Source organism: Pecten maximus, chromosome 8 (assembly GCF_902652985.1).
Source record: "Pecten maximus chromosome 8, xPecMax1.1, whole genome shotgun sequence".
Lineage (NCBI taxonomy): Eukaryota > Metazoa > Mollusca > Bivalvia > Pectinida > Pectinidae > Pecten > Pecten maximus.
Genome location: NC_047022.1, coordinates 31704607 through 31718172, shown reverse-complemented (window position 1 = coordinate 31718172; position 13566 = coordinate 31704607). Strand labels below are relative to the sequence as shown.

At 34.6% G+C, this 13566-nt stretch overlaps 1 protein-coding gene across 1 annotated transcript; it reads left to right on the top strand.

Annotated features, from left to right (window-relative positions):
• Positions 1-2159: 2159 nt before the first annotated feature.
• LOC117333510 lies at positions 2160-9033 on the top strand. The gene is made up of 3 exons (XM_033892832.1): positions 2160-2295; positions 6024-6070; positions 7045-9033. The coding sequence occupies exon 3, from the start codon at positions 7049-7051 to the stop codon at positions 8093-8095; it is 1047 nt and encodes a 348-aa protein (XP_033748723.1). The 5' UTR covers positions 2160-2295; positions 6024-6070; positions 7045-7048; the 3' UTR covers positions 8096-9033.
• The last annotated feature ends 4533 nt before the right edge of the window (positions 9034-13566 follow it).

The window sequence follows — 13566 nt, the reverse complement described above, 5'->3', positions numbered from 1 at the left end:
AGTCCCTTTGCGAGCTGTAAGACAGACACGGGAGTGAAAAACATCCACAAATATCATTCTGGTATAAGATCGTTTATGAGTAATAGTCTAAATTAATTTCTGTTATTTTAAACAAAAATGACGTTTAGATATTTTGGTAGATTGCTTCAGTAAAGAGCTGGATACGTATTCAAATCCCTTTCCCTGTTATCTAAAAAGAACCAAAATTACTTTTTAAAGGAAAGTAAATCCGCCTTGAAAATGACAGCTCTGTGGCCTTTAGGGAAATGTCAAACGCAAAAAGTTCATGTGTATGTCTAGGACAACGGAGCGAATGGTCGTATCTTTGGTGCTCACATTGTGCACGTGCAATGTGTGTATGGTATTACGAAAGGGCGGCTTTGTTACAGAGTGCCTTACCTGTGCACTGTATTCTCATAAAATCCCCAGTCATGCACTACCAAATCCAAAACTAATTGTTGTATTGAGAAAAGAAAACGTTCTCGGTGATAAATCCATGTTGTACCTTTCACTCATTCATTGATTTCATGTCTGGATTGATATCAACATGGAATAAATGTGTCTTCGTTGTTATATCGGGTTACTTTCCTGTTCCAAGTTGGAATTATACAGTAAATATACATAGAAGGCTTTTCTTGTTTGATATCGGTGTCCTCTTATGTTTGTACATTATAGAAACAAACCGGCTGTGTGTGAGAGTCACATCCGGTCAATCCCGGCTCAAAGTTTACCTACTGTAATCATGTCTTTTGACTAACATGACTTTCCTTACAGGGAGTGTGTGTTTGGTTTAATTTGATTTTGTATTGGTTTGCCTCCTATTAATTAAACTTTAAGTTCATTTAAGGACGTTATCGACGAATCATAATGTCACTGATGGATGTGATTTATAGTGCTGTCATACTGAAATGTCACACTTGCACAAAACCGGTTACATTATCCTAACAATGTGCGAAGTATGATTTACCTGTATACCGTACAATACAGAACCAATAATTACCTTCATCACAAAAGCGAACCTCCAAACATATGGTAAAGAGTGAGGCAGTGTCAGGGGAGACGTTTCGGGGAAAACCTGTTTAGGAAAAGATATACTATACATGTAGTATCTAATACATATATATGAATCGTGGACTAGGAACCTTCACCTGTAACATCAGTGTGGGAAGGGAGATAACTGCTATCTCCCTTCCCACACTGATGTTAAACATTGGCATACTCGAGGTTAGATAGAGTACAGGTGAAGGTTCCTAGTCCACGATTCATATACAATGTACATGTATTAGATACTAGTAGTATACTAAACTTAATAAATAAGAAACTATCTAATCACAAATTATGTGGTCTTTAATAGCATGAATGAAAAAAAAAATATGCAATGCAAGAAATAGAGACCTCCCGCTATACAAGAGACGTATATATCAGATATATATATATACGTCTCTGGCTATACCAAGAACAAAATTTTCTATTCAAGGCTGTGTTGGATCATTCTAGTTGCTTTGTAATAAAATAATTCATTTTTGGATTTGCATAAATCATTTTCTGATATCAATTAGACTAATCATTTATTGATATTAACAAATGTGCCTATTTATTGATTTCTAAAAATATAAATTTATTGATATCCATAAATCGAATTATGGAATTCCACAATTCATTTATGGATATCAATAATTATTTTTTGATTTCCATAATTTATTTATGGAAATAAAAAAATGATTATTGATATCCATAAATCGATTTATTGATATCCCGTCGATAAGTATGTAATAAAACACTAGAATCTTGCGAAAGTTCTCATTACCAACGCTAAGTGTCCCTTTAATTTGCTTTCATTTAAATATTTCTTTTTAATACCAGTGTACTTTTTTGTTAACTTTTTTTTGATAGCTTCAGAAACATATAACATACTGGTATAGCTTCTCGTAAAAATAAACCCATTTAACATGAAAAGTTAAGAAACTGGATTAATGATATTCCATGAATACATAGTAACTTTTGTTTTCGTATGTAAACCATCTTTTTATACTGATTAGCGATGAAGTACGTCATGAAAATAGTAAGGGGTCTGACTGTGCCTCTTCCGGATCACGTTCTCCGGTTTCGTCTTTAAGTTTATATTTTGGTGGAATTAACAAGCGCATCAGGATCTTTAGTATGTTTGAGAAATTTTTGTTGATCAACATCAACTAGACTAGGCCTTGTAGCATCAGGAAGTGAAGAGGAAATGTGTGTCTTAGGCCCGGAACAAGGACGTTAAGCCCCATGCATCAATCAGGTGAAGAGGAAAAGGTGAGACAGGGCAATCAGAAGGTGGACGGTTTGTCCACCTTCGGTTTGTTATTTCCAACTTCTACCAGATGTGGCATGTACAACAGTCAACAACACACCGCGTCTCTGCAAAATATAAGAACTAGCCAATAGTAGTTCCTAATCCAAATACATATAGACTGTAGATTATAACCCCCCCCCCCCCTCCCCCGTTTCAAAAAAAAAAAAAAAATCTTAACATGTAAAACACCTTGTAACATAAACTATGTATCACACGGATATGGTAATGACCGAAATGGAGTTGGAAATTCCGAAATTGTATTACATCTATATACGTATATCGGCTGAAATTCTTATTGTTTGTCCTGATGTGACTTACATTGTCTTCACTTTGCATTGTCGGATTCCAGATGGTCGTACATATCATATCCGTGATTGCCCTGCATAATGACATCAGTATTCTACTGCCACATTCATATGCTACGTAACAACGTAAAAGTGCAGACGATACAACAAGATTTTCATGATATATATAACAGGAAAGCCAATATAGTGTACCTCCACAGGGGATCCAGCCCGCGATCCTCTGCTTACTGGTCCGCCGCTCTACCGACTGAGATAAAGGGTAAATCTCCCACTAGAAGCAAGGCGACCATATCACTTTGTACACTATTTACAATTTAAACCTGCCCACTATTCCTCACTTTTCAAACGTGTTCATCCCGAACACACATTAACCGAGGTTTTATCCCCAACGAAGCCTCTCATTTTCCTATATACATGTACATAGCTTACACTTGGAGTGGTCAACCAATGTAACAGAAAAGCAAGTAGTGTGCCTCCATCGGGATCGAACCCGCGGCCCCCGGCTTTACTGAACAGCTGCTTTACCGACTAAGCTAAAGGGAACTAGCACGAAGCTAGAAGACAATCATATCACTATATAAACTAGTTACAATTAAAAGTTGCGACGTATATATGCATATTATCTGTGATTTTGTATGTGTTAATTAGGTTTTGTTTTTGTTTTTATTGAAGCACGGACATAATATCAGTATGTATATGTAAGTCTGTGGTTGAAGGATATAAGAAGCAGAATCACTCACTTAGACTATTATTTGAGATACGTTATAAACATCCAGGTTTTTAATCTGAAGTGATCAGTGCATATTGGACAAGTAATGAAAACGGGCTTCATTTTCCACACAAAGAAACAAATTACAAAATCTGTTTACTCCTGGGAATTTTTGGTATACTTAACGTCCTCACTGTATGCTATAATTAAACAATGAGAACTATAATGACTAATGTGGAAGTTTGTAATAGATAGAACATCACATAGATTTTTGAAAGTTCTATAATACAAACAGAATGGAACCTGCCCTCATTCACATAAATGTTTTGATACACACTTTACAATGATAACTTTATCATGATGCCTTGTTAATCATAATATCTAGTAATTTAAGGTCAAGGTGTAAAGAGGTTGACACAGTAAGATTTTTTAATTATGAAATTTTATTAATAAAATGCAAGTTTTGATACAATTTTATGATAAAAAAAATGCAACAACTAAGTACTGCAGTTTATACAGACTAATACTCACTTAGAAAATACAGAAGATATTGAATTGTTTCCCTTAAAATATTACATATTTCACAGACATCTGGAAGACGAAAAATTCTTAAAATATATGTGCTGAGAAAGCGCAGGAATCAGTGGCATAATCTTTGATGTTGAATTCGGGTTCCGATTTAGGTAACCAACAAAATATCTCAATCCAATCAAATTTGCCAAATACGTTTACCTCGTCAGTCAAAGGGAAAAATAGAAATGGTAACTTTTAAAGGAATGAGGGCTTTGAGGCTTTAACATGGGTTGTGTGGATATTTCAAGAATTAAGTAATTTGAACTGACTTTCAGTTTTTTGTTTCGACGAGAGAGAAATCATTCAGATCTCCTTTCCCGCGGGACACTAGAGCTGTCATCGTAACATTACAAACAATATTGATGCATTGTCGATTCTCATCTCCTGATACAATATTGATTCTTTTTTCAGAAAATCGATACAAAGGTAGACAACTGTGGCAAAAACTGTAAATGATGATAAAATTGTTATTTTACTGGATATCTCTGTCTTCCTACTCTTGTCCGTTCTCGCTAGTTGACAGCATGTCTTCCTACTCTTGTCTGTTCTCGATAGTTGACAGCAGCCATTTTGCCTACGACTTTATTACATAATACACAAAACAATCACTCTAGATTTCTAAAAGAATCCTCTTCGTTTATTTTCACCTCCTTAGGCTAACTGCTGTAAAAAATGATTCAATCTTGCAAACAAAGGCCAACAATTAATAAAAATGATCCTACAAACTTTTAACATAATCAGATACAGTGGCATAGGAAGTCGTCAAAAAGTGTGTGGGGAGGCAATATATTTTTTTTAACCTTAAAGTTTACACACTAAACAAATCGTATGCCGTCTCAAAATTAGCCAATACTTATCATTTCAACATCCCCATGATAATTTATGTAGTACAAAATAAGTTATTTACGCAAATACGCAAATCAGGATATATTATTTATAGTAAAACATGAATCACGATTCCCGGATCCAGGATTTTCAAAAAAGGGGGGGGGGGGGGGGTTCCAGTAATTTAGTGATAATGCGAGTGCCATAGGCGCGAGCCGATTCTTTTTCCTTTTTGCGAGTGGTCTGGGGGCCGCCCAGCGGGTCCAGGGTAGCACCCTGGTAGGGGGTTCCAGAAAATGAATATAGCACATTTGCAATCATTCGGGATCATGCGCGGATCCAGGATTTTCGAAAATTAGTGATAACGCAAGCGCCATAGGCGCGAGCCAATTTTTATTCACACGATTCCAGAAAAATTGAATAACACACATTATTGGGCTGTAATAAACAAAATGTAAATATGTCTGTAATCATGTGAGAATTATAGGACATTCATTTCCCAAAGTTACATTGTTACCGAGACAGGGATAGAAATGTTACAATAGTGCAGTATCATTTGGTATAAGAATGTTTAAAAATACGGCTGTGTCGAAACACGTTTGAAAAAGGGCCCAAAAATGTCCAAAAAAGATGGTTGCAAGTTTTTTGTTCGATTTTTCAAAAACTAGCAAAGCTAGAGCTTTGATTTTATGCACACTTCTTTATCAATAGACAGAGCAACTTCCTGACAAGTTTGAATGCAATTGAACTAGGGAAAAAAAATTATCTAATAACACATAAAAAAAATTGGTAGCGATCAGAAGGACCTTTGGCCCTCAGACATACATGTATACCCCAATAGTCAATTTTTTTCCCCAGTGCCCACCGAGTCCTTGATGGGGGCTAGGGAAGGTAAATGTTCAGAAAATAACCCTTGGGGTTAGGGGAGCTCCTCAGAAAGCTTTTAAGTCTAGTTTTAACCCTTTACTAAAAATGCATTTTGCACTTTTTGGCTTTATGCAACCTAATCGAATTTTCCAACACTAACCCTGAACTTTTCTAATCAAGATATTGAAATAATTGTTATATGTAATTCATTTTTTGAGGACAAAAAAACATATAAAAACAATTGAAAGATCAACATAGTTATAAGAAAGTCTAAGGGTTATATTAAGTTGAAGGTTTTTCATCTCGGGGTTAGGATAAGAAAAACAGTTGCATAATTACTGTTTGATAATTATAAATACAATTGTAATTATGTCAGAGTTTGATATTAGAAATTAACTTCTATTTTCAGATGAGTCTGCTGCATAAATGCATGTCTTGGTGAACACAGATCACCAGGTAAGTTTAAGTAGTTCAGTAAAATTTTGAAGATAAAATCATAATATTTTTAATTAGTCAGATAATGTCATTAATAATAACTGTTAATGTCAAGTCAATTAGTGTATAAAGGGAAGTAACTCATATTCATTCCCTGAATTGGAGTATGCTGAGGCAGAGCAGTGATTTCCCAATTTTAAGATGATATATCAACCATTTGATAGATTAAGTGGTTGTGATATTTTGAACAATTCAGTGTTGTGAATTTAAAAACACTGGCTTGCAACTATCAAATACAATTTTTGTATTTTAATTTCAAATTGAGCTGAGATGACTTTAAAATTTTTTTTTTTACATCTTCGATGAACAGTGGTCTTATGATGGAAAATCTTGTTTTTTTGGGGTTTTTTTGGAGCTTGTGGGGGGGGGGGGGGGGGGGGGGGGGGATTTCTACCTGTTGTCAAAGTGATATAACACAAGCAGTAAACAAATAAGTTCTGCAGAACAACTAATTTTTTTGTTTGGAGATCTGCTACATATTCAATGATGATACACAAGTGTTTTTCAGAGCAGAAATTTCATTGTTTAGTTTTTACAAACATTATTACCATTTGTTTATTTCAGTATTTTAATCCTGTCTGTGTATATGACCCTATTAATTTTGATACTATAATACATTTGCGTTTGGTGTAAAGGCATAATATAGTGTTTCACAGTACTCTTTTTATAAATGTTAGTGGATCATAGTTGTGAAAAGTGAATTTGTCCTAAACGTGAACGTATTTCTTTTATATTGAAAGTATTTGTGATGTGTAATTCAGACATTAAATGATGACGTTTTCACCGAGTCAGAGGTTTCCAGTACGTAGCTACATTGTATAACAGTGTTCCTTGACTTTTATAATAAGAAAACAATGATGCTGACCGAAAGAGTACAAATTAAAATGTATTTTTATTTTGGTATTAACTTACTTCTTTTTTTGGTTTATTTCCAGGTTCATGAATATGAACAAGATAAACTTCAAAATGAGGAGAGTGATCGTGCCATTACTGGTAATCTGTGTATTGGCATTGTACATATTCTTCAGACAATGGTCAGTCCAGCCAGCTACTCTTGAAAACACATCTGCCAGTATGTTAGTCAGGGCCAAACACTTGCATGAAAGGTCGTATGAAATTTACTTTAACAGATTTGAAGAACAAACATTTTCTCAGGAGATTGTAAGACATGGACATGATATTATGAAGAAATCAGATGTGGTGTTGTTTGGGATGCTGAATGAGGCTTATATTCCATTTACATACAGCTGGCTGTGTAACACCAAGCCTATGGGAATCCATGCTAGTGTCCTTCTACTTACCATGGACACAAATTCTACTGACCTTCTCAAGCGGGACTGGCCAGAAGTTCATACCATCCACCTAGCTGTTGGTGATTTCAAAGGTGACCAGGAATATAGTAAAGCAGGGTATGTAAAGATGATGAACCTAAGGACACAGGCAATAAACTTACTGCTCAGAAACAAAATCCCACTGCTTCTTTTTGAGACGGATTGTTTATGGATACATAACCCTATTCCTGAGATTGTTCAGGCAGTTAAAAATCATGACATTTTGGTCGTCAAGCCAACACACAAGCATGGCTATCTTGGTGGGTTCATGTGTCTGATGCCTGAAGAGACAACTTTGAAAGTGTGGGGCAAGTTGTCAGAGAGAATGTATAAGCTTCATAATAGTCTAACAAATCTCAAAGACAAAGAAACTGTTGCTGATGAAACAAATGATCAGGTATTTTTCTCCACTATTGTGGAACAAGAAAAAAAGATTAAATTATATGAGTTTTCAAATAAGAAAATAGTGGATGGAAAATGGTATATTGATTTCACAGAGAAAGATAGAAGAGAAATGAAGCCACTTATCATCAATAATAATTGGGTAAGAGGGAACAAAAAGAAAATCGCCAGAGCCAAGAAATGGGGACACTGGTTTGTGTCAAAAAGTCTGAAATGCAACATAACACAAGTGAATAGAATAGTTGAACTTTAACATTTTAATGGTGCTACTATAGATTTGTTGAAATTAGCCATAATAAAGATATTACTGGAATAACATACAGTCGAACCTGTAATAGGACACCTTTATATAGCGAACACCTGTCCATAACGGACAGTTTCAGGAATCCCCAATGAACATCACTATATGAATATCATGTATATAGTGGACACCTTCCTAATTCGGACAGCGGACACTTATTTTTGTCCGTAAAGGGTGAAGGTCACTCACTTTTTTAGTGAGGGCTGGTAGCTATAGGGGACTTGTATTGCTTAGCAATACCCAATATGTTTGTTAGTATGGTGCTAATTGTTATACATTTAGTTGTTAATTTCTGATGTTTTGGAAGCTCAAATGGATGCAATATCCCAATACTATACTACAATACCTACATGTACAGGGCATCCAGGACACAATAGAAAGTCTATTTGACTTAGGTTTTAACCCTTCACATTTCTGAGAAATAGAGAATTGACTTCTGAAATTGCTAAATAGCAAGGGTCAGCTGGATGTCATGACCTATATGTGTCTGAATTTTATTTTTTGATAACGTGTATGTTATCCTAATTTTTAATTTCCTTTGTTTCATACATATTGATTTACTGAGACAAATCATATACATGTATACTATACCTGAAATGAACACAAACAAATATATGATATAAAAGTCAGGATATCAACATCAACAAGAAAAAGTTATTTTTGAACAATTTCATATTGAGAGTAAAATGGCAATAGGGATTTGTTAAAATGTGAGTGCTACTAGTCAGAAATAATACAGAATCTAAATTATGTTACTATAAGGTCAAATTTGGTAAAAACTATAAGAACAACTATATACTACATGTATTTAGATGAAAGTAATTTTGTTTGACATTGAGTGTTTGAACAGAAGTCACACTGATGTATCAAATATCAAGTTATATTTACATTTGCTCCGCATTTCCCCATTGACACAATGCTAAGAGGTAGTTGCCACCATACGCCTATAACACCAAGTGCCTCGGACATTGAAAAAGGCAGGATTTTTTTGTGTTGGTTTAGTTTTTTTTCAAAGTTGATGAAAATGGTAAGACAATGTAAATATAAGTATTGAACAGTGTTTTTAGTGTTGTTATAGTCGTTATGACAGCAAGATGTATGGTGGGCAAATGTAGCATGGTAACCCTAACGGATTCCCATGTCATTTGCCCACCATACATCTTGCTGCCATATCGACTATAACAACATTAAAACCACTGTTCATTGCCTTAATGGATACAAAGTATGCAAACACCACAAAATGATGGAATGGCATTTTCTTATTTCATTTTTATTGAAAAAGTACAAGAAGAACAAATGTAAGTCCAGTTTTTTTCCAGAAAGGAAATAAAAGCATCTTTTGCTTCATTAACACATAGATTTAGGTTAAACTCATAAAATGGCACGTCTGCAAATAAGAATGGATGAAGTGACAATTTCCAAATTAACTTTGAATCATTGAAGTTTGATAGCTTACTTACATGAACAAAATTGAAATAACAATGAAAATTATAAGAAATACTAAATCAAACTAAATGCAGGCCTATCTTTCTCAGCTCTAATGACTGTTTAATAAAGAAACAGGTCTACGAAAAGAATGATCTTCGTATTTGACAACGACAAGATATTTGTAAAATTTGTGTAATCGCTTATCAGGTTGGGTTAAAGATATCAGAAATCTAGATCTAGAGCTAGAAATCGGACCTAACTGATCATGATTGGTTAATGGGCAGTGGAAAAAGAACTGCGATTCACCATCAAATAACTTACAGGTTGTACAAAATCTTTGTATTCTGGGAATGTTTTTGAAATTTACCTTAATAGGCTATTTCAGGGTCATAGATCCACCAGGAAATATAAAGTCTTTGTTCATGCTTCTGAGCTCCTTTCACCAATTTGGGGGACTGATTTGTCCTCATCACTGTGTGAAGTCACTTTCCATTGTAGCCTGTAATGTTGGATTGAGTCATATTAAGTATGTTCAAATTCATGTAAATAAGTTAATTGGTAATTGGTAGGTAGTCACTTTGATGTGTGTTTGTTGACTGTATTTAATGTTACATGTAGTAAGTCATTGGGCTTCTTAAATAAATTCATTAAATATTGAAATGTGAGCATAAACAAATTACGATCTTTATCCCATAATGGCGATAAGATGTTGGTTGTAGCAAACAGCAGATTTTATTCATACATATTGTCGGAATTTTTGACATATTTTATTGGTGATATATGGTGCTTTTTATTGGATGTGACATTTGAAATAGAACAAATACTTACCTTTGTTGATCCCTTGTATCTTTTAGAGTTTATTTACATAATTTTTTTATATATGTCATCAATAGAAATAAAGATATACGCAAAAATGTTATACAAATAGACAAACTGTGCATACCATGATGACCTTTACAAAGTTAAATTCTGTATATGGTTCCAATCTCTTTTCGTCTGTGAGTTGTCCATCCGTTAACAATCATTGTGATTTCCAGTTATTTCTAGAGAAATACTTCCATGCCCTTTCTCAATAAGGTCCCCTTAGTCCATAGATGTACATCTTCATTTTTTTATAATAATTAGTTGACACGTCCGTCTTGGTCTATGACAGTACTAATTATAACATTTGTTATCACTATTTCTGTTTTTAGTATTTAGTATTTAGTGATTCAGTGCATGTGTCGTCAGATGTTGGTATTGGTTTGCTTTGGTTTCTAGTTCTACTTCATCCATTTTACGGCTGTTAAGACAGTTTTAATACAGAGCTTTTCTAAGTGCATTTAGAAGGCCTCGATTCAGTTTGGGACAAAAAAAACAGCAATTATTATGTGTCAAAACTTGTTAATAGAACACATGAATTAGAAGAAAGACGGAAGTAGAGAAATTTGACTAGAACTAATGTAATGATATTACGATTATTAAATCTCACTAGAATTCCAGTCATGGATTAACACACATTTTTTTAAATTTCTTATTCCTCATACTAAAATAATAATAATATATATGAACTTTGTATACTCTTTTATCTAGAGAACTCATATGGTTTATCTGAAGCTGGTATATATATCTTTTGATAATAACTGTAATACATGTAATTGATCAGTATGTTTATACACATAGTCTATAAGTATGTGTCATGTTGGGGATTAATCATATTTTAAACATTCCATAGTATAACCATTTCCAGAGACTTAGAATAGATATTATGTTATTATAGATATTATACGTCCCAGCAGCCATTGCTGCAGCCATTGCTTATAATTACCGAGGATTGCATATACTTATTTTTGTTACACTTTGTAGTATTCACGGTATGCATACATGAATGATATATATGGTTATGTCTATATGTCTATATGGTTTTGGCCAACTTCATTAATTTGAAGAAGAACTGCCAAAGGGGAGTGAAAAATGGAGAAAGCTTTTTTTAATCATTTTAAACATGTCGGTCTGTGTACATGTGTTGTCCGTTCGTCAATATTCTTATATCCATATAGAGATTAAATTCTGAAATCATGTTCAAGTCAATTCTCAAATGAAGACATATAATAGTGGCAACACATTTGTAAAGCCAATAAGGTCGCTGTTTCTAAAAATAGCACAGAGTAATCACTAACCAATTGCAATCCTATAGATATATGTGACCTTGTTTTCCCCATGTTGACATACATGTACATGTATGTAGTTATGATACAATTTATATAGGACAAGAAAAGTGCCATAAATCAATATCACTTTATAACCAAAAAGTTATTTCATATTTAAAACATTAAAATGTTGACAGCTAGCCACATTTTGCCGATGAGACTAAAACTAATTTTAACACGTACCTTAAAATGAGAAAACTCAATAGTATAATTTAATTATGAAGTTAAAACCAAGGCGCCTGTTCTGCATTTGATAAACATTGGCAGCTAACATATTTCGTATAAATGGGTAAGTCATTAAAATGTAATCTACAGTCCTCCAGCTCCATAAAGTACGGGTTAACAGTAAGAACAGAATGTCTATAATACACCCATTTATTGATATTACTAGTCACCCCTTTGTCATAGACTGGTCGCATTGTTATTTGTTTATCTGTAGTAATGTGGAATATTGGTTCGTTGTAAGTATTTTCTTGATCAGGTAACGAAGTAATAAATGTCGTTTTACTGTTATTGTGATATTTTAATCTTTTCTCTATTCAATTGGCGGATATTGTTTTACTAATACCAATGCAAATGTGTTCATACATCAGGCCATAATTTATTAAATATATTTTATTGTACTGATTTGTTTGTCTTGTTGTATTAATTAAGGACCGATTCTCCTGATATATCAAAATCATAATTAAAAAGTGAATAGACGTATCAATCACAAGTTTCTAAAAAGAGCTTGACTTTTCGGCGACTACGTACTCCCTTGACTTCATCAGACAAATACCCAGTTTATAAACAAAGAGTAGCTGGATTGACTTGTTAACATTTACCACGTCAGTGTAGATAGGTCATGGTGTCGACGAGGAGACTTGTTAACATTTACCACGTCAGTGTAGATAGGTCATGGTGTCGACGAGGAGAATTGTTAACATTTACCACGTCAGTGTAGATAGGTCATGGTGTCGACGAGGAGACTTGTTAACATTTACCACGTCAGTGTAGATAGGTCATGGTGTAGACGAGGAGACTTGTTAACCATTTACCACGTCAGTGTAGATAGGTCATGGTGTCGACGAGGAGAATTGTTAACATTTACCACGTCAGTGTAGATAGGTCATGGTGTAGACGAGGAGAATTGTTAACCATTTACCACGTCAGTGTAGATAGGTCATGGTGTCGACGAGGAGAATTGTTAACATTTACCACGTCAGTGTAGATAGGTCATGTTGGGGACGAGGAGACTTGTTAACCATTTACCACGTCAGTGTAGATAGGTCATGGTGTCGACGAGGATAATTGTTAACCATTTACCATGTCAGTGTAGATAGGTCATGGTGTAGACGAGGAGAATTGTTAACCATTTACCACGTCAGTGTAGATAGGTCATGGTGTAGACGAGGAGACTTGTTAACATTTACCACGTCAGTGTAGATAGGTCATGGTGTGGACGAGGAGACGTGTTAACATTTACCACGTCAGTGTAGATAGGTCATGGTGTAGACGAGGAGTATTGTTAACATTTACCACGTCAGTGTAGATAGGTCATGGTGTAGACGAGGAGACTTGTTAACCTTTACCACGTCAGTGTAGATAGGTCATGGTGTAGACGAGGAGAATTGTTAACCATTTACCACGTCAGTGTAGATAGGTCATGGTATAGACGAGGAGTATTGTTAACATTTACCACGTCAGTGTAGATAGGTCATGGTGTGGACGAGGAGACTTGTTAACATTTACCACGTCAGTGTAGATAGGTCATGGTGTAGACGAGGAGACTTGTTAACATTTACCACGTCAGTGTAGATAGGTCAT

What these genes read in the sequence shown, in the direction of transcription:
- LOC117333510 (XM_033892832.1), top strand. Translation starts at nt 7,049, where the DNA reads ATGAATATGAACAAGATAAACTTCAAAATGAGGAGAGTGATCGTGCCA.